This window comes from Scyliorhinus canicula, chromosome 11, assembly GCF_902713615.1.
Source record: "Scyliorhinus canicula chromosome 11, sScyCan1.1, whole genome shotgun sequence".
NCBI lineage: Eukaryota > Metazoa > Chordata > Chondrichthyes > Carcharhiniformes > Scyliorhinidae > Scyliorhinus > Scyliorhinus canicula.
The window spans coordinates 18,637,708-18,664,588 of record NC_052156.1 but is presented as its reverse complement, the minus strand read 5'-3'; the positions used below and the strand labels follow the sequence as shown (position 1 = coordinate 18,664,588).

General features: G+C 47.3%; 1 protein-coding gene across 8 annotated transcripts in view; it reads left to right on the top strand.

The window, feature by feature from the left end:
* celsr3 (cadherin, EGF LAG seven-pass G-type receptor 3) overlaps positions 1-26,881 on the top strand; it is a 295,892-nt gene that overhangs the window by 66,488 nt on the left and 202,523 nt on the right. For all 8 annotated transcript variants that reach the window (XR_005462394.1, XR_005462395.1, XR_005462397.1 and 5 more), the window contains exon 3: positions 21,477-21,699. Coding sequence is in view for 4 of the 8 variants with exons in the window: in XM_038812389.1 (XP_038668317.1) it covers positions 21,477-21,699 (223 nt within the window). In the remaining 4 variants the exon portion in view is untranslated. The remainder of the gene's footprint in view (positions 1-21,476; positions 21,700-26,881) is intronic.

The following is a 26,881-nucleotide window of genomic DNA, read 5'->3' as shown; positions in this document are numbered from 1 at the left end:
CGACCCGATTGATCACGTGGAACGTAAGGGGGCTGAATGGGCCGGTCAAAAGATCAAGGGTCTTCTCACACCTGAAGGGACTGAAGGCTGATGTAGCAATGCTGCAGGAGACTCATTTGAGGGTAGCAGATCAGGTCCGCCTGAGAAGGGGGTGGGTGGGACAGGTGTTCCACTCAGGCTTGGATACCAAGAACCGGGGGGTGGCGATTTTGGTGGGAAAGAGGGTGTCGTTTGTGGCGGCAGAGGTGGTGGCAGACAAGGAGGGCAGGTACGTGATGGTGAGGGGTAGGCTGCAGGGAGAGAATGTGGTACTGGTAAATGTGTATGCCCCGAACTGGGACGACGCGGGTTTTATGAGGCGCCTGCTGGGCCTCATCCCGGGACTGGAGGCAGGGGGCCTGATCATGGGAGGGGACTTTAATACGGTGTTAGACCCTGGGCTGGATAGATCGAGTTCCAGGATGAATAGGAGGCCGGCAGCGGCAGAGGTGTTAAGGGGGTTCATGGAGCAGATGGGAGGGGTAGACCCATGGAGATTTGGTAGGCCTAGGGCGAGGGAGTATTCTTTTTTCTCCCACGTCCACAGAGTGTACTCTAGGATCGATTTTTTCGTATTGAACAGGGGGCTGATACCGAGAGTGCAGGACACGGAGTACTCGGCCATTGCGATATCGGACCATGCACCACATTGGGTGGACGTGGACATGGGGGAGGCGCGGGACCAACGCCCGTTGTGGCGCCTGGATGTAGGGCTGTTGGCGGACGAAGAGGTGTGCAGAAGGGTGAGAACGGGCATTGAGAACTATCTGGGTACGAATGACACAGGTGAGGTGCAGGTGGGGACGGTCTGGGAGGCCTTGAAAGCAGTGATTAGAGGAGAGCTGATCTCCATAAGGGCACACAGAGAGAGGAAGGAGAGGCAGGAAAGGGAGAGGCTGGTGGGGGAGCTCCTAGAAGTAGATAGGAAATATGCGGCGGCACCAGAGGAGGGGCTATTAAGGGAGCGGCGTAGCTTGCAGGCCAGGTTCGACCTACTGACCACTAGGAAGGCGGAAATGCAGTGGAGAAGGGCGCAGGGTGCGGCGTATGAGTACGGGGAAAAGGCGAGCAGGATGCTGGCACACCAGCTTCGTAAGCGAGATGCAGCCAGAGAGATTGGGGGAGTGAGAGAGAGGGGTGGGGACGTAGTGCAGAAGGGGCAAGAGGTGAATAGGGTCTTTAGGGACTTCTATAGGGAATTGTATAGGTCTGAACCGCCGAAGAGGAGAGGGGGAATGAAGAACTTTCTCGACAAATTGGGGTTCCCAAAGGTACAGGAGGAGCTGGTAGAAGGGTTGGGGGCGCCGATAGAGCTGCAGGAGCTAATTAAAGGGATAGGCCAGATGCAGGCGGGGAAGGCGCCGGGGCCGGATGGGTTCCCGGTGGAGTTTTACAGGAAATTTGTGGACTTGGTGGGTCCAGTGCTGGTGCGAGCCTTTAATGAGGCGCGCGAGGGGGGGGTTCTGCCCCCAACAATGTCGCAGGCCCTGATCTCCTTGATTTTGAAGCGGGACAAGGACCCGGTCCAGTGCGGGTCCTACAGGCCCATCTCCCTCCTGAATGTTGACGCCAAGCTGTTAGCAAAGGTCCTGGCAACCAGGATAGAGGACTGTGTGCCAGGGGTAGTCCATGAAGACCAGACGGGGTTCGTGAAGGGACGCCAACTTAACACAAATGTCCGGAGATTGTTAAATGTGATTATGATGCCAGCAGTGGAAGGGGAGGCGGAGATAGTGGTAGCGCTGGACGCGGAGAAGGCATTTGACAGGGTGGAGTGGGAATACTTGTGGGAGACGTTGGAAAGGTTTGGGTTTGGGGAGGGATTTATCAAGTGGGTAAAACTGCTCTATTCAGCTCCGATGGCAAGTGTGGTAACAAACGGGAGGAGGTCAGAATATTTTGGGCTCCATCGAGGTACTAGGCAGGGATGTCCCCTATCTCCCTTACTCTTTGCATTAGCGATTGAGCCGTTGGCGATGGCACTGAGGGGTTCAGGGGGGTGGAGAGGACTGACAAGGGGAGGGGAGGAACATCGGGTCTCGCTCTATGCGGATGATTTGTTGTTGTATGTGGCAGACCCGGAGGGGGGAATGCCGGAGGTAATGGGGATACTAGCGGAGTTCGGGGACTTTTCGGGATATAAATTAAATCTGGGGAAAAGTGAGGTCTTTGTAATACACCCGGGAGACCAAGGGGAGGGAATTGGGAGGCTCCCCTTCAAAAGAGCAGTTAAAAGTTTTAGGTATTTGGGGGTGCAGGTGGCAAAGAACTGGGGGACCCTCCACAAGTTGAACTTTTCCAGACTGGTGGAACAGATGGAGGAGGAGTTTAAGAGGTGGGACATGGTGCCGCTGTCGCTGGCAGGGAGGGTGCAGTCAGTTAAAATGACGGTCCTCCCGAGGTTCTTGTTTTTGTTCCAGTGTCTGCCCATCTTCCTCCCCAGGGCCTTTTTCAAGAAGGTAACGAGTAGTATCATGGGGTATGTGTGGGCACATGGCACCCCGAGAGTTAGAAGGGTCTTTTTGGAGCGGAGTAGGGATAGTGGAGGGCTGGCGTTACCCAACCTTTCAGGATATTACTGGGCGGCAAATACATCGATGGTACGAAAGTGGATGATGGAAGGGGAGGGGGCAGCCTGGAAGCGCATGGAGAGGGCGTCCTGCGGCAACATAAGCTTAGGGGCACTGGTAACGGCACCATGGCTGCTCCCTCCCACGAGGTATACCACGAGCCCGGTGGTGGCGGCCACCCTCAAGATCTGGGGGCAGTGGAGGCGACACAGGGGGGAAGTGGGAGGTCTGATAGGGGCACCACTAAGAGGGAGCCACAGATTTGCGCCGGGAAACACAGGAGGGGGATTCCAGAGCTGGCAGAGGGCGGGTATTAGACAACTGAGGGACTTGTTTATAGAGGGGAGGTTTGCGAGCCTGGGAGAGCTGGAGGAGAAATTTGGGCTCCCCCCGGGGAACACGTTCAGGTACCTTCAAGTGAAGGCATTTGCCAGACGACAGGTAGCGGGGTTCCCCGCGCTCCCCGACAGGGGGGTGAGTGATAGGGTGCTATCAGGGGTCTGGGTCGGGGAGGGGAAGATCTCGGACATCTATAAGATTATGCAGGAGGTGGAGGAGGCACCAGTAGAGGAGCTGAAAGATAAGTGGGAGTTAGAGCTGGGGGAACAGATAGAGGACGGGACATGGGCAGACGCCCTGGAGAGGGTCAACTCGTCGTCGTCATGTGCGAGACTAAGTCTCATTCAATTCAAGGTACTGCATAGAGCCCACATGACGGGGACAAGGATGAGTCGGTTTTTCGGGGGTGAAGACAGGTGTATTAGATGTTCGGGAAGCCCTGCGAATCATGCACATATGTTTTGGGCATGTCCGGCACTGGAGGAGTTCTGGAAGGGGGTGGCAGGGACGGTGTCGAGAGTGGTGGGGTCCAGGGTCAAGCCAGGATGGGGACTTGCGATCTTCGGGGTTGGGGTGGAACCGGGGGTACAGGAGGCGAGGGAGGCTGGAATATTAGCCTTTGCGTCCTTGGTGGCCCGGAGGAGGATCCTGATTCAGTGGAGGGACGAAAGGCCTCCGAGTGTTAACACCTGGTTAAACGACATGGCAAACTTCATCCAATTGGAAAGGATCAAATTCGCCCTGAGAGGGTCGGTGCAGGGGTTTTTCAGGCGATGGCAACCCTTCCTAGACCTCTTGGATCAGAGATAGAAACTGAGGCCGTGACAGCAGCAACCCGGGAGGGGAGGGGAGGGGAGGGGGGGGGGGGGGGGGGGGGGACAAAGACGAAGGAAGTACGGCAGCGGTGGTGGCACGGGCAAGGCCTGCCCGAGGACGCTGCTAGAAATGATAAGTTGGTCTGACTGTCGGTTCGCCGGGGGGGGGGGGGGGGGGACGGGGGGGGGGGCGGGGACGCGCGAGTAGGGGGGGGGGGACTTTTTTCTTTTTTTTGTTAAGTAGGGGGGTTTGACTTTGTTTTGTTATAATTTAAATGTAAATGTAGGGGGGGTTAAAATGTTTGTATTTTGAAAAATTTCTTCAATAAAAATTATTTAAAAAAAAAGAACTACTGCCGAATCTTTGTAATTAGTCTATATTGTGTAAATATTCAGAAGTAAAAAATATCAGTTAAATTTCAATACATTTATGACAACTAGTAGCTGTAAATGAGATATCAAACAGAAAGTGGCTTATTTATGCATTTTTAAATTTCAGGACCTTTGATTTAAATGATGTCTTGTATGGCAGGGATGGGTATTAAAAAAAAAAGGGCAGCACTATGGCACAGTAGTTAGCGCAGCGCCAAGGACCAAGGTTCAATTCTAGCCTTGGGTGACTGTGTGGAGTTTGCACATTCTCTCTGTGTCTGCGTGGGCTTCCTCCAGGTGCACCAGATTCTTCCCACAGTCCAAAGATTTGCAGGTTAAGTGGATTGACCATCCCAGAATTGCTCCTTCGTGTGTAGGTTATGGGGATAGGGCCGGGAATTGGGCCCAGGTACGGTGCTCTTTCAGAGGACTGGTGCAGACTTGATGGCTGAATGACCTCCTGCACTGTATGGATTCTATTAGTCAATCTATTTTTTGATTAAGTTATGGTCTGGAATTTACAGCTGTTTTGAGAAGGTCTAAACTACTCAGCAGATGTAAGGAAGTTGAAAATTGCTCCCGAAGTGGGTAGAAGGATAACCAATATAAAAATGACATAGGGATCAAATGACTGGTACAAAATTTATGCCAAAATCTGTTTTTGGGGTAGTGGAGTGTGAGTGAAATACAGTGTACGTACAATTTAGTGCTATTTATTTATAGACATGAGATCAGCACATGTAGTGAGTGCAGGGTGTCTGTTATCTTTTTGGCTCTGTCTTTTAGTCCTGGATCGTTCATGACCTAGTTCAAACATGATGTGGAGATGCCGGCGCTGGACTGGGGTAGGCACAATAAGAAATCTCACGACACCAGGCTAAGGTCCAACGGGTTTATTTTAAATCACAAGGTTTCGGAGTGCTGCTCCTTCATCAGGTGAAGTGTAGACAGGTTCACAAACACAGCAAAGATCCCTACTGCCTCCCAAAGATACACAAAACCAACACAATGGCCGTCCCATCGTATCAGGCAATGGGACCCTGTGTGAGAACCTCTCTGGCTACGTCAAGGGAATCCTGAAACCCATCATACAAGGAACGCCCAGCTTCTGCCACGACACTACGGGCCTCTTGCAGAAACAGCAGCCATGCACCATTTGAACCAGGAACATTCCTCGTCATAATGGACGTCTCGGCACTCTACACCATCATCTCCCATGATGACGGCATTACTGCAATAGCTTCAGTACTCAACACCAACAACTATCAATCTTCAGACGCAATACTACAGCTCATCCTGGACCACAATGTCTTAATTTCGACAACCAGTTCTTCATCCAGGCACATGGAACAGCTATGGGGACCAAGTTCGCACCTCAATATGCCGACACCTGCATGCACAAGTTCGAGCAAGACCTCTACGCTGCACGGGACCTTCAACCGACGCTATACACGAGATACATCGATGACAGTTTCTTCCTTTGGATTCATGTCGAAGAATCATTGATACGACTACAGGATGACATCAACCAGTTCCACCCCACCATCAGACTCACCATGGACTACTCTCCAGAGTCGATTGCATTCTTGGACAGACACCTCCATCAAGGACGGACACCGTTGCACTTCACGACCGCAAGCCCCTGGATGCTCCATGATGCTCCATTTCACGATGCTCCACTTCTCCAGCTTCCACCCTCCATATTCACAGGATCTGCTCAGACAAAGAGGAACAGAACAGACGCTGAAAGACGCCCTTGTAAGAACGCGATATGGCGCTAGATTAATTGATCGACAATTCTGATGTGCCACAGCACTGACCTCCTCAGAAGACGAACACTGGACACCACCGCCATAGTACCCTTCGGCATCCAGTACTTTCCCAGAGCGGAGAAACTGCAGCACCTTCTTTGGAGCCTTCATCAATGTCATCGATGACGACGAACATCTCGCCAAGGCCAACCCCACGCCTTCACTACTTGCCTTCAAACAACCGCCTAATCTCAAACAGACCATTGTTCGTAGCAAACTATCTAGCCTTTAGGAGAACAGCAATCATGACACCACACAACCCTGCCATGGCAACGTCTGCAAGACATGCCAGAACATCGACATGGATACTGCCATCACACGTGAACACACAGCCCACCAGGTACACGATACATACTCGGGCAACTCGGCCAACGTTGTCTACCTCATACCCTGCAGGAAAGGATGTCCCGAGGCGTAGTACATCGATGAGACCATGCAGACACAACGACAATGGATGAACGGACACCGCATAACAATTTCCAGGCAGGAGTGTTCCCTTCCAGTCAGGGAACACTTCAGCAGTCAAGGGCATTCAGCCTCTGATCTTCAGGTAAACAGTCTCTGAGCGCTGCTCCGTCATCAGGTGAAGTGGAGGCAGGTTCACAAACGGAGTAAAGACATAATTGCAATATAATTACAGATTGGAATGTGAAGAATCATTAGAATGTGAGTCTTTACAGGTAAACCAGTCTTAACAGGTACAAACATTGTGAATGGAGTGAGGGATAATCACCGATAATCCAGGTGTGAATTGTCTCAAGCCAGGACAGTTAGTAGGATTCTGCAAACCCGGGCAGTGTGGTGAGGGTTACATGTAATGTGACATGAACCCGAGATCCCAGTTGAGGCCGTCCTCATGCGTGCAGAACCTGGCTACCAGTTTCTGCTCGGTGATTCTGCCTTGTTGTATAAGGAACCCCTAGTTTCGACTTGTGCCACCATAATTGGATCGACATGTGGAATTCTTCAACTTTGCAAGTTTGCCTTAATTCTGGCCCTTCAATATTTCTATTAAATGTACAATAGATATATTGATGCAGTGACTATGTACAGAAGTGTGCTTCATCTCTGCATATATCCTCATGCACGTATTTATATATTTCACACCCTCACCTTGAAATAAAAACAGAAAATGCTGGAAGTGCTCACCAGGCCTGACAGCATCTGTTGGGAGAGAAATGGTTAACATTTCAGACCATGACCATTCCTCAAAGCTGCCAGCAACCTGAAATGTTGACTGTTTCACTCTTCCCCAGATACTGCCACAACTCACGAGTATTCAGTGTTTTTTGTTCTTACTTCAGATTTCCAGCATCCTCTGTATTCTTCTTTATTGAGCATCTGTATTGAGCCTGAGGTAATGCGATCCATGACCCTGTGCACTTCTTGCTACAAATAAAGTAAATTCTTAGTAACTACAATACAGAGCAGAAATGAAGAGCAAATTATTTGAATTTGCCCTGTTTTATTAATCTTACTATTAGCACAAGCTTGTATTTAGGTTGAAAAAGCTGCACTTGGGGTAATGTTAATCTTGTTTTCGATTTGTCGTTGTGTTACAATTATGAGGGTTATAAGATTTGTGGTTGTGTATTTAAATTAGGATAACATGAAGGGTTGTGGGGTCTGTGACCTTTTTAAAGTCTGACTAGCAATAGGCCTGGGTGATGTAGCTGTTAAAGAGTAAAGGGAGGCTCAGGTTGTTTTGCTGAGAAGGCATGATGTTCCAAATTGGAGACAATGACGGAAGCAGCTGTGCTTACAGTTGTTAGACTGGTAGTCTTCAACGTCCCAGCAAGATGTTGAGGGTGTCGGATTGTAACCAGTAATGCATAAACTATCCATTTACTTCCAATACAAAGGAGAATTGGGGTTAAGGATAGCTGGTCAGCATTTATGCTTGGATATGAGGCTCATGTGATTCACATTACCATAGAAATGGGCTTTGAGAGGGGAGGGGTTCCTAAGGTATCACTGAAATCTCAGATGTGGGTAGTCTGGGAGAGAGGGAGCAGCTAGAGGCTAGAAGTCTCTCTGGTTTACTGTGGAGTGATGTGGTTCATAGAAACCCTTCAGGGCAAAAGGAGGCCTTTCGACCCATTGAGTCTACACCGGCCCTTGGAAAGAGCATCCTACCTAAGCCCACACCTCCACCCTATCCCCATAACCCAGCAACCCCATTGTGCCAGATGAGGAACTTGAGCTCTGATACCTGGGTGTGGATGGAGTTGGGGTGGTACAAAGGGTCTGGCTTGGAGGCACTGGTGATGGTGTCTCAGCAACTTGCTCAGCATTTTACATTGGGGGCAGTGTCAAAATGGGCCCTATCTGAAAGAATCATTTGTTTGAGCTGGCAAAATTTGATGTCACATTTGGGGGTGTGGACAGGTAAGGGGCTGGAGAGGGCGAGGTATTTGTAGTCCGGTTTTCTCTGCAGCAACTATTTTATTGCTCGTACTTCATGCCCATGGATAGGTATATCTGGGTAGGGGAGAATGTTGCTGCTGGCTTTAAAGGCAATGTTTGTAAGACTTCTAATTAAACATAAACCTGGAATTAAAAGTCTAATGATGACCACAAGACCATTGTTGATTGTTGTAAAAACCTATTGGGTTCACTAATATTCTTTAAGAAAGGAAACCTTTTTAAAAAGCACACTTTATCGCACTATTATAGCTCACATTCTGAAACACATCCTCTGCTGAGATGATACCACTTGAAATTAATGTCTCCGATGCAAATGTAGAAACCGGGTGAGTGCCGACTAAAAATATTTCTTGCCTTCCCCTTGGTTGGTTTTAGATACTTCTCTTGATTGAGTTTACCACGGTAATGATATCATTTCAGCGGTGCTGTTTCCCAGAGGAGATTATTGAAAAATTATTCAAACTCAACTTGTGCCAATGAATGCAATATCACAGACTGGAAATGTGCAAATTTTGATGCCTGTTCTCCCAGCATATGCCAGGAATTGTACAGCGGAACCGTTATTCTTGGTGACACCCAAGTCGGTGACCCAAGTGCACTGGGCCTTTGGGTTGGGACCTACTCACGAGTGGGTTTCATCCGCTCAATATTATTTTACCCAGAGTTCTCACAGCCAACAAAGACCTCGGTCCCATTAATGTGGATCGGATATGAGGCCAGATTCAAAATATATTTTAAAAACTATTATTTATTCCCCTTTTTCACATTTTCTTCAAAACTTACATCACCAACAAACAGTAAACGATAACGAATACAATGTCAATCCCCTTCTTAACAAACCAATCCCATCCACCCATCAACCTCCAAACAGTAGCCCGCAGGACAACATAAACATCAAATAAAAAACAAAAAAGAATCGGGAATCGCGCCATTAATATATATAGTCCACTTCCCTATAATATTCAAGGCCATCCAATCCCTGAAAGTGTACAATGAATGACACCCATGAATTGTAGAACTCCTCCATCCCCCTCCCAGACTCCTCCCCTCCACTTCCTCTTGAAAACACCTCACCCAGTATCGGTCCCCTCCCCCAATTTTTCACACCTACAAGGCTCATCGAAATCTGTTCTACCAGGCTCTAATGGCCGCAGCCCCTCCCCCCACCACACTCCAGTTCACTGGCAATCTTAAACTAGCCAGTGTGGAGGCCCCCGCCCTGGCCTCACTCCCTTCCAATCCCCTCCCCCCTGTCCGGTCCCAGGAAAACAAAGAAATCCCCTTTAACACACAACTCCAGTGTAAACACATAAACCCCAAAGAACCATCATTACAAAGGAAAATCCCAACTCTTACCTTGTCCAAATAGACAACGTCGACTCATTTAGCACATATACCAACATGTAATGAAAAAATAAAGCTACATATACTCCTACAAACCCCCCTACCCTCAGGACAAGACCAATCCTCAGCCCCATTTCTCAATTCCGCCCCAGTCCTTCTGCCTTCACAAACACCTCTGCCGCTTCCACTGTCTCAACATAAAAATCTTTGGATTTGTAGGTCACCCTCAATGTAGCTAGTACACTATGCCGCACCGCACCCTGCTGTTACACAGTGCCCTCTTCACTCGGCCGCAGGCCACCCGCCTCCTCACCAACTCCACAGTAAAGTCTTGGTATATACATATAATCAGCTCCAGCCCACTGCACCTCCCGCTTCTGCTTTGCCCAACACAGGACCTTCTCCTTCATGTGGTACCTACGGAAACAAAGAGTCACTGCTCTTGGCGGCTCATTCGCCTTTGGTATAGGCCTCCACATCCTATGAGCCCGATCCAGTTCGTACCGAGAGGGATCTTCCCCCTCTCCCAACAGCTCCGCCAACATCTTGGCAAAATACTCCGTTGGCCTTGGGCCCTCCACCCCGTCAGGGCAGACCCACGATCCTCAGATTTTGCCGCTTAGATCTGTTTTCCAAGTCCTCCATTTTGGCTCGTAGACCCTTGTTGGCCTCCATCACCCTCTGCAGCTCCTTACCTATCGAGGTGAGTTGATCACTGTGTTGCAATAATGCCTCTTCCACTTCCTTCAGTGTCTCACCCTGCTCCCGCACCTTGGCCGATGCTCTCGATACTGCCGTCCTCACCGGGGCAATCGCCTCCTCCACCAGCACCTTCAATACCGCCACCATCTCCTTCCTCATTACCTTCATGTGCTTTTCCAACTGCTTTTCAAGTTCCACGACCATCACCTCAGCCATCCTTTCTGCCGTGAGCAGAGGGGCCTCACCCGGTGACCCAGCCTCCGCCTTCCTTCCAGTTCCTGAGCCGACCCTTCCACTCGACAGCGAACCTTCATTAGCCACCTTCTTCACGGCCGTTTTCCTTTGGATTTTAGACATCTTTCTTCCTTCTATCTTCCTGCACTTATTCAACCAAAAATTGCCCTGGGAGCAGGCATCAAATTCCAAAAAATCAAGCCTCGAGCAGGAGCCCTCCTATGTGCGACCTCCCCCCTACATGCCGCCACCGGAAGTCCCCGGCCAGATTCAAAGTTAACCTCATTGTTCCACTGCTCTTTTCCAATAAAGCTATCTAATGCACTGTTCCTGATGCCATTAATTATTGATGAGCCACATTGCGCTTCCACACTCATACAATCTTTTATAGGATAATATCATTTAATGCTACCTTGCTAGTGGAGGAAACCATATGAAGGTTTCGCTGGCTATAACAGCCACTAATGCACTATATAGTCCTTACATAGCTTACATTATTTACAGCTGACATAGTGTCGCAGAACATATAAAATCTTTCCTCAGCAACAAGATGTCATTGCACTGAGTCTCCAAATGAACACTTTGTTGTTATCTTTCTCTGTTAAAGCACTCTGTACAAGATAGCTCTCACTCAATAAAATCTCCATTTATCCCCAAAGACAGAATTTAACTCCCTGATCCAGGAGGGTTTATTGGGTTAGGGGCGGAAGTGAGGGCCTAAGAGTGTCGGTGCAGACTCGATGGGCCGAATAGCCTCCTTCTGCACTGTATGTTGTATGACTCTATGAGGAGCTGGAGGGTGGCTGTAAATCGGGAGCAAAGACCTTGAGTGAAGTATTTGTTGCCTACCTGCTGTCTGCACTGCTGTATAAGTACCGCACACTAACCGATTGCACCACTGGAGCACCTGTTGGTTGCCTTCCTGACGATTAACTCGGAGGTTGCTACCAATTGAGACCTTTAAGTGGCTAATTAAGGACAACAGAAGGGCCTCATCCAACCGCTGCTGGTAGATACTGTCAGTGGGGGATCCCTCCCCTCACAGAATCTGTCTGACATCTGCTCGACCTACCTAGTTTAAAAAAAAAAAATTTTTATTCACATTTTTCAACAACAAATTTTCTCCCAACAATAAAGTAAACAAGGTGTAGAAATAAGCAGAAAGAAGGACCCCCCAAGACAAAGCAATAAATTAATAACAATACAAAAAAGAAGAAAATATCAAACACATCGTCGCAAAAGCAAACCCCCTTGACAGCCCCCTAACCCACCCCCCGCGGGTTGCTCTGAGATTGACCACCCTCTAACCCTCCGCCAGAAAATCGAGAAAGGGCTGCCACCGCCGGAAGAACCCTTGTACCGACCCCCTCAGGGCAACCTTGACCTTCTCCAGCCTGATGAAGCCGGCCATGTCATTAATCCAGGCCTCCGGGCTCGGGGGCTTTGCGTCCCTCCACTGTAAGAGAATCCTACGCCGGGTTACTAGAGACGCAAAGGCAAGGGTACCGGCCTCTCTCGCCACCTGCACTCCCAGCTCCGATGCTACCCCAAAGATTGCGAGCCCCCAGCCTCGCTCCACCCTGTAACCGACCACCTTGGACAAAGTCCCCGCCACCTCCTTCAAAACCCCTCCAACGCCGGACATGCCCAGAACGTGGGTGTGGTACGCCGGGCCTCCCAAACACCTCCCACACCTATCTCTCTCTTCCCCCCCCCCCCCAAAAGAACCGGCTCATCCTGGCCCCTGTCATGTGCGCCCTATGCAGCACCTACAGCTGAATTAAGCTGAGCCGTGCACAAGAAGAGGACGAGTTCACCCTCCCCAGGGCGTCCGCCCACGTCCCATCGTTGATCTCCTCCCCTAGCTCCTCCTCGCACTTCGCTTTCAGCTCTTCCACTGAGGCCTCCTCCTCCTCCTGCATCACCTGATAAATTGCCGAGATCCTACCCTCACTGACCCACGTCCCCGAGAGCACCCTATCCTGCACCCCCCAGGCGGCAGTAGCAGAAACTCCGCCACCTGCCGCTTGACAAACGCCCTAATCTGCATATACCTGAAAGCATTCCCGGGGGGAGGCCGCACTTCCCCTCCAACTCCTCTAAAGTCGCAAACTTCCGTAACGGGGCCCACACTGAGGCCTTCACTCCCCCCCCCCCCCCCCCCCCCCCCCCCCCCTCCCCTATGCCGCCTCCACTGCCCCCAAATTTTGAGGGAAGCCATCACTACCGGACTCGTAGAGTACCTTGCCGGGGGGAGTGGGAGCGGGGCCGTCAACAATGTCTCCAAACTCGTACCCACACAGGACGCCACGTCCATCCTCTTCCATGCGGCACCCTCCCTCTCCAACACCCACCTACGAATCATTGCCACGTTTGCAGCCCAGTAATACCCACACAAGTTGGGAAACGCCAAGCCGCCTACCTTCCTGCCTCGCTCCAGGAAAACCCTCCTCACTCTCGGTGTCTTCCGCGCCCACACAAACCCCCAGAATACTCTTATTAACCCTCTTAAAAAAGGCCTTCGGAATTAATATGGGGAGGCACTGGAAAAGAAACAAAAACCTCGGGAGCACCATCATCTTAACTGACTGGACCCTACCCGCCAAAGAGAGTGGCAGCACATCCCACCTCCTGAACTCCTCCTCCATCTGTTCCACCAGCCTCGAAAAATTTAGCCTATGCAAGGCCCCTCAGCTCCTAGCTATCTGGACCCAAAGATATCTAAAGCTCCCCCCTGCCCTCTTCAACGGGAGCTCTCCTATCTCCCTCTCCTGGTCCCCCAGGTGCAGCACAAACAGCTCACTCTTCCCCACGTTGAGCTTATAGCCCGCGTTTCCATCCCAAACCCCGCCCCCCTCGACCCAACACGCGGGAAAAAGACGGGCACATGACCCAGCGGGACCGCGAACAGCTCCCCAACCCTCCACCAGTGAAAACACGAAAAAGCACCCAAATAAATAAATAACAGCCCCAAAAAGCGAAAAAGCAGAACAGCAAAAAGGCAACATCAAAAACAGCCAATAAAAACGAAAGGATACCAAGGAGGACCGAGCCTCCGGACTATGTATATCATTCCCCAGCCCCCCAGTCTTCAGTTCGAGTCCAACTTCTCTGCCTGGACAAAGGCCCAGGCCTCCTCCGGAGAATCAAAGTAGAGCTAGCGGCCCTTGTAAGTGACCCAGAGGCGAGCCGGCTGTAACAGGCCAAACTTCACCCCCTTCCTGTGAAGCACTCCCTTCGCCCGATTGAAACCAGCCCTTCTCTTCACCACCTCCACGCTCCAGTCCTGATAGATCTGATCTCTGCATTCTCCCACTTGCTGCTCCTTTCCTTCTTCGCCCATCTCAGCACGCACTCACGGTCAACGAAGCGGTGAAAATGGATTAGCACCGCCCTAGGTGGCTCGTTCGGCCTGGGCTTCCTCAACAGCACTCGATGGGCACCCTCCAGCTCCAAGGGTCCTTGGAACGACCCCGCGCCCATTAACGAGTTCAGCATCACAGCCACGTAGGCCCCCAAATCCGAACCTTCCAGCCCCTCCGGGAGGCCCAGAATTCGCAGGTTCTTCCGATGGGAGCGGTTCTCCACCTCCTCCATCCTTGCCAGCCATTTCTTGTGAAGCGCCTCATGCGACTCCACCTTCACTGCCTGGCCCAGGAGTTCGTCCTCGCTCTCCGAGGCCTTTTGCTGTAGCTCTCGGATCTCCGCACCCTGAGCCGTCTGAGTCGCCATGAGCTTGTCCAGCGAGGCCTTAAACGGTTCCAGGATCTCGGCCTTCAGCTCTCTGAAGCAGCGCTGGAGCAGCTCCTGCTGCTCTTGTGCCCACTGCTGCCACGCTGCCGGTTCCCCGCCCGCCGCCATCTTGTTTTTCCTGCCTCGCACCTTTCTCTGCTCCAAAGCCAATTTTTTGACCGCTCCGCTCCTGGTCCAGTCCATCCACTGGCAGATAAGCGCAGTGGATGTGTTCCCACCTGGGGAAAGTCCAACCAGCACCGCTGCGGGCCCTTAAAAGAGCCCAAAAGACCAAAAATAGCGGGAGCTACCGAACGTGCGGCTTAGCTCTGCATCACCGCAACTGGAAGTCCCAACCTACCTAGTTATACTCTGGGGCCTAATAGCAGCACATACCTGTTCAATCCAAACTCTTCTCTTTCCTTGATGCAGTTTGCTCATGGGGAATCAGCTCATTAATTAATATGTTAGTACAGTATTAATAATTGATGTATTCCATTAACATATTTGCTGTGTTCCTTCATTCTTGATTTTTTAAAAACATAGTGTTATTTCAGGAATACTGTTCACTTCTTCAGTAAAGGTAAAATGCTAGTCACATTTAAGTATGGCAGCTTACTTCCGTTGGCAATGCGCTAATCCATAAGCTAAAAGAATCTTTTGAGGCCATGCTATGGCCATCTCTCTTTCCTTCTGATGATAGGCGTAGAACAATTTTAGATTTAGGTTTTACACGGAGATTATATCATCGGGGTGGTGGAGTCTATCACTTTGATGTGTCCTACATAATTGCAAAGTAGGCATTGAGTCATTCTGTGTGTCCCATGGTCTGTTCTGGGTGACCAAGTCTCTTTCACATACAAGAGTTTTTAGGTTTTGTTTGTGCTTCAGGTGTCCGCATCTTTCATGGTTGAATGGATACAGTTTAGGATTGCCCATGAGACTCATGGAAGATCTTCTGCATCAACTCTCAGGAGGCGGTTGTTTGTTACTTATAAGCTTCATCAGGTTGGAAGTCGCATTGTTGAAGGCGTGCCATTCCAAAAGGGCTAGCACAACTTCAAGCAGTATAGAGTCACGCTGCTGAGGTCCTCTTTGATGGAGAGGTATTCATTAAATTTGGCCCGTTGGACAGTCGGAGGGCAGTATTCAGTTGGACATCAGATTGTCGAGTGTGACTATTTGTGGTCCACACCAGCACACACTGCTTGACTACGGAATATATAGGACCCATTGCCCAAAGTTCCAATACTTCCCATATTGTGCTTGCCAGTTTCTGGAGCAGTTTAATTCTTGTCATGATCTGGACAGCTACTTCCAAGTGGAAGATTAGCGTGGAGTCTAAGTTCACTCCAATGTAGGTCAGATGGAGTTATATTGCACAGTATTGCCATCGAAGGTCACTTCCAGGGGGCGTACTTAGCATTGTTTTGGTGGGTGTTTTGCTTGAGCTTTATTTCCAAAAATATTCCACTCTGAAGTTATTTTAGTGCCATTTTAAGCAGTATTGTTCACTTCTTGAGAAAAATTAACACGCTAGTCACAGTTACATATGGCAGTTTACCTCCGTTGGCAACGTGCTACTGAACCATGTGGCGATCTACTGATGAGAAACCAGGATGAGCTAACTTTCGCCAAAGTGGATGTGTAGCCACCTCTTGCTGATCATCACCCATAGCCGGTTTGGAGGCAGGGGGTGATCCTTGTGATGTGTGGAGAAACAATCTCACTTGGAGTCAATCTGAGGAGAAGGAATCTCCCAGGATCGGTGTATGAAATTTTACTGGAGAATGGCATGTGGAAAGGAATCTTATTTGAGATCGTGTTGGGGATGGTGTGTGGAGACCATTAAGAGCAGAGCAGGAGAAAAATTTAAATCCTTGTTTGAAAAAAAAACAAATATTCTGGTATGTTTACTAGTATCAGATTGTATATTTACTGATAGCATATAAATTAACCTTCATCCATGAAGCATGTTTCTGTTAACAGCAAGTTTAAATTATCAGAGATTTAAACATGTTACTTAGAGGCAATTGTTTTTGTTGCTAATGATTCTTCCTGTATTTCAACCTCGGAGATAAATTGATTTCAAACTGGAGGTTTTTTCTTAAATTTTTTTAATTCTCCTTTTTCACATTTTCTCCCAAATTTACACCCAACAATAAACAATAATCAGTAACAAATGTAATGTCAACCCCCATATCAATAACAATGATCCCACCCTCCCACCAAACCCCCAACCATTAGCCAGCATTTTAACATAAACAAATGACAAAGAGGAACCAGGAATCACCCATGGTCACCATTAACACACATAATCCCCCTCCCCCAACACTCCCAGCCCCCAACCCCCCTAATGTTTGATGTGATCCGGTTCTCGAACGTGCATAATGAATAACTCCCATGAATTGTAGAACCCCTCCATCCTGCCCCTAAGTTCAAATTTGACATTTTCAAGTGTCAAGAATTCCAGCAGGTCCCCCCGTCACGCCAGGGCACAGCGTGGAGAGGTTCATCTTCACCCTAACAGGATCCGCCTTCGGGCGATCAATGAGGCGAAGGCTACAACCTCGCCCGTTTCCAACCCCGGCTGGTGCGACGCCCCGAATATGGCCTCCTGAGGGCCTGGGTCCAATTACATGTGCGCCAGTTTAGAGATTATCCTAAACACCACCTTCCAGTAATCCTCCACCTTTGGACAGGATCAATACATATGAACATGATTTGTGCCCCCCCCCTGCGCAATGTTCACATACATCTTCTACCCCTGAAAGAGTTGGCTCATTCTCACCCTTGCAGGGTGCGCTCTATACACCACCTTCAGCTGTATCAGCCCCAACTTCGCACACGAGGTGGAGGCGTTCACCCTCCGGAGCACCTCACACCAGAACTACTCCTCCATATCCTCCCACTTTCCTTGATCCCTTCTCGCACCCTCCTCTAAAATAGCCCCGTAAACCGCCAACACTACCCCCTTCTCCAGTACTGATGTGGAGATGCCGGCGTTGGACTGGGGTGAGCACAGTAAGAAGTCTTACAACACCAGGTTAAAGTCCAACAGGTTTGTTTCAAACACAAGCTTTCGGAGCGCAGCTCCTTCCTCAGGCTCCTTCACCTGAGGAAGGAGCTGCGCTCCGAAAGCTCGTGTTTGAAACAAACCTGTTGGACTTTAACCTGGTGTTGTAAGACTTCTTACTCTTCTCCAGTACCCCTGTCGTCAGCACTTCCTCCAGCAATGTGGAAGCCGGCTCTACTGGGAAACTCTGTATCTCCTTTCTGGCAAAGTCTCGAACTTGCATGACAAACTGCAGGTTTTATTAAAGTAGAGAAACCAAACATTCTAATATCGTCCATTTGAAAGGTTACTGTCAGCCATTGCACCTTGACTCACTCTGGGTTTTTCATCCAAATCTTCAGCAACAATTTTCTGTATAAGATTAATAGTTCATTTAGTTTAAGAATTAATTCCCATTTTAATTGATTTGAGTAAAGGGAAAATTCATCTATTCATTGAGAAAAGCCATTCAAAAGTGAGCTTTCATGAGATTTGACCTCTTTGGAATTGGAAATTGCTGAGGTCAGTGACTTATAATGGTTAATGTTATGTACTTAGCCTCAAATGTGATCCATCCATTCCATTTCTTTCCAAAAAAATCAAAGTGCTGCACACACCACGCCCCATTTGTAAAATTTGGAAAGGCTCCATAGAATTGGGATCATATTGGTGTTAGAACATACAGTGCAGAAGGAGGCCATTTGGCCCATCGAGTCTGCACCAACCCATTTAAGCCCTCACTTCCACCCTATCCCCGTAACCCAATAACCCCATCTAACCTTTTTGGTCACTAAGGGCATTTATCATGGCCATCCACCTATCCTGCACGTCTTTGGACTGTGGGAGGAAACAGGAGCACCCGGAGGAAACCCATGCAGACACCGGGAGAACATGCAGTCTCTGCACAGACAGTGACCCAGCAGGGAATTGAACCTGGGACCCTGACGCTGAGAAGCTACAGTGCTAGCCACTTGTGCTACCATGCTGCCCGTTCATTGCACTCAATTCATTTTTATACAGTGAGGTGCTTTAAGAGTTATTGACATTCCCAGCTAAGAGTGTTAAATTAACGTCCAGCTAATGCTGAATCATTTCTGAATTTACTATGTTGGTGACTGATAATTCACCCCTTCACAATTAATGTCTGCAACTCTTTCAGCCTTTGGACCGGTTTTCCGTTGATTTGTAAAGACTCTGGAGGCATTTAATAATGGTGGGTGGAATCTGATTTCAAGGTTCCTGTGCCCCAAGTGGTACGGGATAAGGGTACATGTGGCAAACTCGCACCTTGCACTTCTGACCTGGCTGCCTTCACTGTGAGCGTTAAGCATCACCTAGAGCCCCCTTCCAATCTTTGTGAAGTTGAGCCAACTTCTCCATGACTCATGGTTCATGGCTCCTCAGTGCGTCGTGTACCTTAGTCTCAATGTGGAAACCTTCTGAAAGGTATGGTCAATAGGCCTAACATATGCCCGCCATAACATTATGAATGGATGATCTCTAAGCAGTTCCATAAGTGCTATTGGGGCACTTTTGCTTCACAGTGGCAGGGACCCGGGTTCGATTCCTGGCTTGGGTCACTGTCTGTGCAAAGTCTGCACGTTCTCCCCGTGTGTACGTGGGTTTCCTCCGGATGCTCCAGTTTCCTCCCACAAATCCCGAAAGACATGCTTATTAGGTGAATTGGACATTTGCATTCTCCCTCAGTGTACCCGAACAGGCGCCTGAGTGTGGCGACTGGGGGATTTTCACAGTAACTTCATTGCCGTGTTAATGTAAGCCTACTTGTGACAGTAATAAAGTTTAATTGATTCTAGAATCCATTGGTTCTGCACAAAGTATCTACTGAGTGAATGGGCATGGAAGTACCGAGTTGGAATGGAGAGTGTGAGGGGCCTTGGGCGTTGATGGGAACATGAGTTGGTGCAGAGATGGTATAGAACAAAGAACAGTACAGCACAGAACAGGCCCTTCGGCCCTCGATGTTGTGCCGAGCAATCATCACCGTACTTAAACCCACGTAACCCGTATACCCGTAACCCAACAATCCCCCCATTAACCTTATACTACGGGCAATTTAGCATGGCCAATCCACCTAACCCGCACATCTTTGGACTGTGGGAGGAAACCGGAGCACCCGGAGGAAACCCACGCACACACGGGGAGGACGTGCAGACTCCACACAGACAGTGACCCAGCCGGGAATCGAACCTGGGACCCTGGAGCTGTGGGTGTGGGTGTGGCTATGGAAAGTGGGTGGCATGAGAGGGTTTAAGTTGTAAGTAAACAATTGGTACAACGTTTCAGAGAACCAAGGCGGAACTTCAGCTGTCCCTGTGCCCACCTTCAATCTGCTTCCAGGGGTGGTCGGCTGCAACCCCACCCTGCAAACCATCCTTACCCTCTGAGTGAAAATTAGATCTGACAGTACACCGTTCCTACTGAGGATGATCTGCCGAATTGGGAAATTTCCCAACTCAATGTTTCTGCCTCGGTAGTGAAAATGGGGCTCAGTACACCAGAGAATGGCATCAGTAACTACTGTTGCTCGTTCTGAGTGAGTGTGCTTTACACTCAATTTGGCTCTGTTTTATTCCTTAGCTCTAGAGACGCCAGGTATCGTTAAGATACCGCCACAAGATTCAAGTTCAGACCAATAACTCAATACACCAGTTAGTAAGTTCAAACAAGACACGTTTATTATAATACAGTTATCTACTACTTATGCATATAAAACTACAAGACTAGGCTATTCCTACCACTAACAGGCCAATACTTATCTGGAATAAGGGAACTGCCGGATCAGGGAACAATGGCCTCTTGCTTTGTCCTGGATCCGCAGGCTTCCAGTCGGTGTGGACTAAAGGGGTCAGGAGTGTCTACTCTCGTAGTGTGCGTTGTATGACACTTACTTGATGGCGGCTGCTGACCAGGCCTCTCCTTCTCAAGGTTCTTCGAGAGCTGCTAAGATGTTCTGCTGGGAGGGCTGGCTAAGAGAACGAATCAGTCCTGGGATCTGACTTTTATAGGTCCCAGGGGCTTCGCATCCTTCAGGGCGGACCCTCTATAAACCTGCAATCGATTGGGTCTCTTCCCAATCGATTGATTTGAATTTCCCCAATATCGGGGCCGTTCCTCGATCACCGGGCGGTTCCTTCCACCTTATTGGTGTCCTTTGTCTTAGACTCTACTGGCGCCGGAATGTCTGACCTTCCATAGAATGTTTAACTGTTGTGTCCATTGTGCCTGGGAATCACCGTAAATCGCTTCATTAATATGCGCAGCTCGTTAGTTACAATTCTGTCGGGTTTCTGTGGCAGCTAGAATACAGGGGATTCTGCAGACTGCCTGTTTCTTTGCCAATGTCCATTTTGCCCTGTAATCTTTGCGTTCTTCCATTTTGTGTGAGGAAGTGGCCAACCCAGGTGGCTACACTACTGTATTGATTAAGAGTTTTAAGGGGGAAAGAGCAGGATAGCAGTTCTAATGCCATAACTCTTTCAAAAAGTTGGCACAAACATAATAGGTAAATGACGGCATCATGCTGCAAAGTTCAATAATGCTTCTATTAATCTTTAAAGAAATAACAAGAAATTAACAGAAATAGATGTTAATTTAATCATGTTTCCATGTAACATTGATGCTTAGAAAAGATTTGATGGCCAGACCCTCTCTTTAAAGACCTGTTAGACCTGCCTTTGTGGACCAAAACAGCTTTTGGATATCAGTATGGTTTGTTCCCTCAGCCTTATTTGAAGATTTGTTTTATTGGTCTCAGCAATGTTCCTTTTCGTATCGCCGAGAATTTTGCAATACGTTCCACTTCTGTAACAATCTTCACACATTCATTCTCAAACTGTCACCTTTAATTGGTGCTTTTTCCTGGCTTTTATTTTAAGCAAGAAAAACTGATCACTATGCACAGTAATGTTCCAATTTCCACCCTCTTTAAGAGCAGGAAACTGGCTCTGGTTTAGTGGAAGAAATCATATGTATGACATGTTTTCATTGACCTTTGCATTTTAACCCTGGTCAGGTGATCACTGCGAAGTTGACAGTCAGTCTGGGCACTGCTCTCCTGGTGTGTGTAGAAATGGTGGAACCTGCACAAACCTCCCAGCAGGTGGATTCAAGTGTAATTGTCCCTCAGGAGGATACGAGATGCCATACTGTGAAGTGACAGCCCGTTCCTTCCCACCAAAGTCGTTTGTGATGTTTCATGGCCTGAGACAAAGATTTCACATGACAATATCCCTGTCGTGAGTATTATACGCTTCTTCATGCTTTTCCGGTGAGAGATCGAATTTCATTTCAACATAGCCAAGTAATCTAAAATGCTTGAGGTGGTTTGGGGAAAGTTCCATTTATAAGTCATTCCAGTGTAATTTGTAAGCCTTAGCAGACACGGTTGGTTCTCAAGACACTCCATGGGGCCAATTCATATGGAAGGTGAGGGTGGAATTTCTCAGGGGAATCATTTGAAAACCGCAGTATGGTGCTGCTCTGAGCATGTGTATTGTGAGATCCTGACAGGCCTTTGCTATACAATTAGCAGTCAAGTTCAAAATAACCATCTGTATGTAGGCTTTAATTGAAGTGCTTGACCATATAGGGGTCACACATTTATTATCAGGACGATTGGGTTGTCTCTACATTTGCTGGTGCCAGATGCACAGACAGAGAAAAGGGGAAAACTCGCAAAGTTACACCAATTATTCCATACTCTGTTCGAGCCTTTGATGCCATGAGTCAGTCTTGAATACAAATATTGTAGGAATGGATATGTAGTCATTGGATGATGGGCCTTGTTATTTACTTTGGTCTGATGGCAGGAGTAGGTGGGGATTGGGCTTTAACTAAGGGACTGTCAGGAGTGGACACATTTTGATAAAGAAATAATTGAAGGAGCTGGGATTGCTGATTGGAGCAGAGGGTGGGGTTTACTGACTGAAGCACGGGCAGTCAGATTTGGGGGTAGGAGTGGGCTGGAGCTGCTAACTCTAGTAGACAGGGGTTGAGGAACCATGGAACATTTTATGGAATTGGTGCAGACAAATTCATACAAGCCTCATAGAGGAAAGAAAGAGTACATGTGAATGGATCTTGTGCTTGAGATGCATGGGTTGATTTTGCAGTTTGAGAAAATGTGTCCGTAAATGAATTCACCGGTAAAAAGATCTCTCAGGAGATGGGGCAAAAAGTCGACATTACTATTCTGTATGGTCAGTAAAAGTATCTTCTGTGCTGCAACAGATGAAAGTGCGCGATAGCCTTTAATTTGCAGTTGTTTGTGAGAATTATTAATATTCTATTGGAAACTGCAGAACAAAAATAGATTAATTTTCATAAATGAATTGAAAGTGGATTATTATTCTTGCAGGACTATTAGGGCATCACTAATATAGATAAACTGGAAAAACTGCTGCATTGCTTTGCCACCCAACAGTCAAAACAAACTCATTTCCCAGCACTCAGTTCTTTTTGTCCTGCATCTGGCTCTTCAGCTCACCTAGAAATTGGGTTGAGAATTGAGCACCAGATAGGTTTAACGGTGTTTGGGAATAGTAATTCAGTAAACGTACATTTAAATGAAATTAAATAAAGCACACTGTTTGTTTTTATGCCATTATATTTGCCTGCTGCTTTATTATGCAAAGGTTGAGGGAGGTCTTATTAGGTGCCATTCAAATATTTTATCAGCATTTAGCACAAAGAAATAAAATGGGAATGGGTTTACAAAATCAAATAAATAGAAGGTCACATCTGAATTCTGCCGGCAATGCTAAGTTAACTGATCTACAGAGAAGAAAGAAACAGACTGCCTTTAATATTTATAAATTATAACTTTGCTCCCTCTCCATCCCTTTGTTGTAATCTAACTTAATGTTTAAGTGTTTCAAATTTTATGGAGAGGGAGAATTACATTTTTCCCTTTTTGGCTGGTGTGATAAGTTGGAGAGCATAATACAGAGAATAAGTCTTGTTATTGCAATGTGTATCGAATGTGACATTTTGTCCCAAAGGATGCAAAATGTCATTACTGCTATGCAGAAGCTAGCTGTTTACTGGAATAAAATAAATGAAATCTTTTACAAATTGACCCAGACCAGCAACACATTTTTGGTGTTAATATACTGTGCAAAAAAGATTGATCTGATGATAGATTTATGCCTGTAGTTTCTTAATATACTGAATTCCTCAGAGTCAAATTCGCAGGAAGGAGGCTGAAATGATTATTCACAGCAGGAAAAGTATTACCGAGTAGGGCCAGTGTAGCACCATGTTGCCAGAGTGGCATTTTGAAACTAGATGGGAGCAGATAACTTCCATCCCTTAACTCAACATCTTTCTTCAGAAATGGTTTGGAAGACTGTAGGAGTTAATGGCTGAAAAATAAATGACAAGAACAGCAGAAGATTGATAGTTGAAGTAGAAAGGGAGACAATCGTGTAGTGGTATTGTCACTGGACTAGTAATCCTCTGAGAACTCTGGCTCGAATCCCACCATGGCAGATGGTGAAATTTAAATTCCATAAACATCTGCAATTAAAAAACCTAATTAAGACCACAAAACCCATCTGGTTCACGAGTGTCCTTTTAGGGGAGAAAATCTGCCATCTACATGTGTCTACAACTGCATCAATGACGTCTGAAGTGGCTTAGCAGGTCATTTAGTTCAAGGGTAATTAGGGGTGGGCAACCAATGCTGGCCCAGCCAGTGATGCCCACATCCTATGAATGAATAAAACAAAGTAGGAGAAGTTCGATTTTTACCTCTGGAACTCGAGCTTAACTTGATGGCGGGCTGCTGCTCTGCCAAATGCAATGTCAATCGGATTGCCATGGATCCCAAATTGCAAAACCGTTCCTAACTTGCACTAATTGGCAATTTCACTCGGCGACATCATAAGGTGACTGAAATGGAAAATAAGTCATGTCTTCAGGGATCCATACCAGGTATCAACTTTTCACCAGAAATATCAATGGCTTGAACAAAGAGTGTTGTATATCCACGCTTGCAGATAACACTGAGTTAGGAGGCAGTTAATTGCACAGATGGTCGTAAGAAGTTATGAGAGACCTGGATTAAGTGAATAGGGGGAAATCTGTGGCAAATAAAGCTTAATGTCAGGGCATGTGAGCTCATCCACTTTGGAACTGAGAAAGTCAGAGAAGTGTATATCTTATGTTGCCCTATTATGTATTCTCATGTATTTTCTTGAATTCTGTTCAATTCCCTTTTCTTCCCATGTACTGAATGATCTGTTGAGCTGCTTGCAGAAAAATACTTTTCACTGTACCTCGGTACACGTGACAATAAACAAATCCAATCCAATCCAATCCAAAGAAGGGTATCTTCTTACTTGTCCGAAACCAGAAATTATGGAAAAGCAAAGGGAGTTGGATATCCAGTTGCACATATCACAGTTACAAAAGGTGATCAAAAAGGCTAACGACACCTTCCCATTCTGATTGAACTCAGATTGTCAGAGTTCTGACTGCCAAAGAAAATCTTCTTTACCCAACTCAGCAGCACGGTAGCATGGTGGTTAGCATAAATGCTTCACAGCTCCAGGGTCCCAGGTTCAGTGTCCGGCTGGGTCACTGTCTGTGCGGAGTCTGCACGTCCTCCCCGTGTGTGCGTGGGTTTCCTCCGGGTGCTCCAGTTTCCTCCCACAGTCCAAAGATGTGCGGGTTAGGTAGATTGGCCGTGCTAAATTGCCCGTAGTGTCCTAAAAAGTAAGGTTAAGGGGGATGGGGTTGTTGGGTTACGGGTATAGGGTGGATACGTGGGTTTGAGTAGGGTGATCATTGCTCGGCACAACATCGAGGGTCGAAGGGCCTGTTCTGTGCTGTACTGTTCTATGTTCTATGTAATGTTGGTCTTTATTGAAATGGGCTAGAATAGACAGGGAAGGAGTTATTCTTTAGTAGTCTAAAGCCCTGAGTCAGATCCCATCAAGATAATGTTCTGTGTCCTGCGCTTCAGGAAGAATACATTGATCTTGGAAGTGGGTACAATGCAGTTTCACCAGGGTAATGCCAGGGGTTAAAAAAAGGGTTCAATTTGAGGGCAGTTTCTATAAATATAGCATCTGTTCCCATGAGTTAAGATTGAGGGGTGATCTAGTTGAAGTGTTTAGAATTAAAGAACGATTCAATAGGATAGATAAAGGGAAACTATTTCCTCAGGAGGAGGAATCCAGAATGTGTGGGCCCATCTTAATATCCAAGTTAGGACATTCTTTCACCTAAAAGGTGGTGACATTATGGAACCTTCTTCCCCTAAAAGGGCATGGTTGCTGTGCCAATTGAGGCTTTCCAGACCGAGATTGATAAATCTTTGTGAGGTGAGGATAAAGATTAGTTGAGATTAGCTGAGATCCAACCTTTGCCTGCTGCTTGTGTCTTGCACTATCACCTTGTTCTCAACAGCCTCCGCTGTATTGAATTCAAACTCCTCATGTTCATTTATAATGCCTCCATGACCTTAACCCATTTTACCTTCTACAGCTCATTTCATTTGAAACTGGACCCACGTGCCGGCTCCCTTCCATGTTTCACAGGTTATTTTTTGCCCCCTTGCTCTCCTCTCTGGAACTCTCTAAATTCAATTATCTTGTTACACTTTACTGTGCCTTGAACAGCCTCCTTAAAAGCTATTTCATTAACATGCCTTCTGCTGCATCTCCAGAGTCCTTTATTGCTCAACGCCTGTTTCTTCACTGAAGTGCCTTGAGGGACACTTATTATGTGAAGGGCATTATATCCGTACAAGTTGTTATCTTTAGTCAAGTCACACATTCCATTTAATCATTAAATATTGGTAATTCTCTTTTGCTGAAACATTATTTCTAATCCACTATTGCTACAAGTCCCATTGAAGTTCTGAACACTTCTCATCCATTGGTCCTGGCCTTTTTCAAATTCATTGAACGATGGCTAAAGTTATGTTTTACTGGCAATGAGGAGCTGTTTCATGTCTGAATGTTTTTGAATAGGCAACCTATTTTTCCTGCTTTGCCAGTCAGCATATTCATGTTCTTCCTGAATTTCCCTAATGTTATCACTGTTGACCCAAAGTAAATGAATTGGGCAATAATGTGCTGGGCTTCCTCAAGCAGAGATAGTGAATGGTACTGCCAACTGCTGTCACATTTAATGTAACTGTTTACTGTTTCAACATTCATTACTGTTCTCTGGTATTTGGCAATTTTATTGATATCATCTGTGGCTTTTTAAAAATAATTTGTGATAGATAGCGTTACAGTAGCTACGGACAGTTGCAGCACGCACTGAATATCTCACGATTTGGACCCTCATGGCTGGTAGCACTTGCATCATAGATATTATATTGATATGTAACTAGACAAGTCTGAGATTTCCAAAACAATCTAGGTTTAGCAAGTAATGGGCTAAACCCTTGATATGCAGCTAATG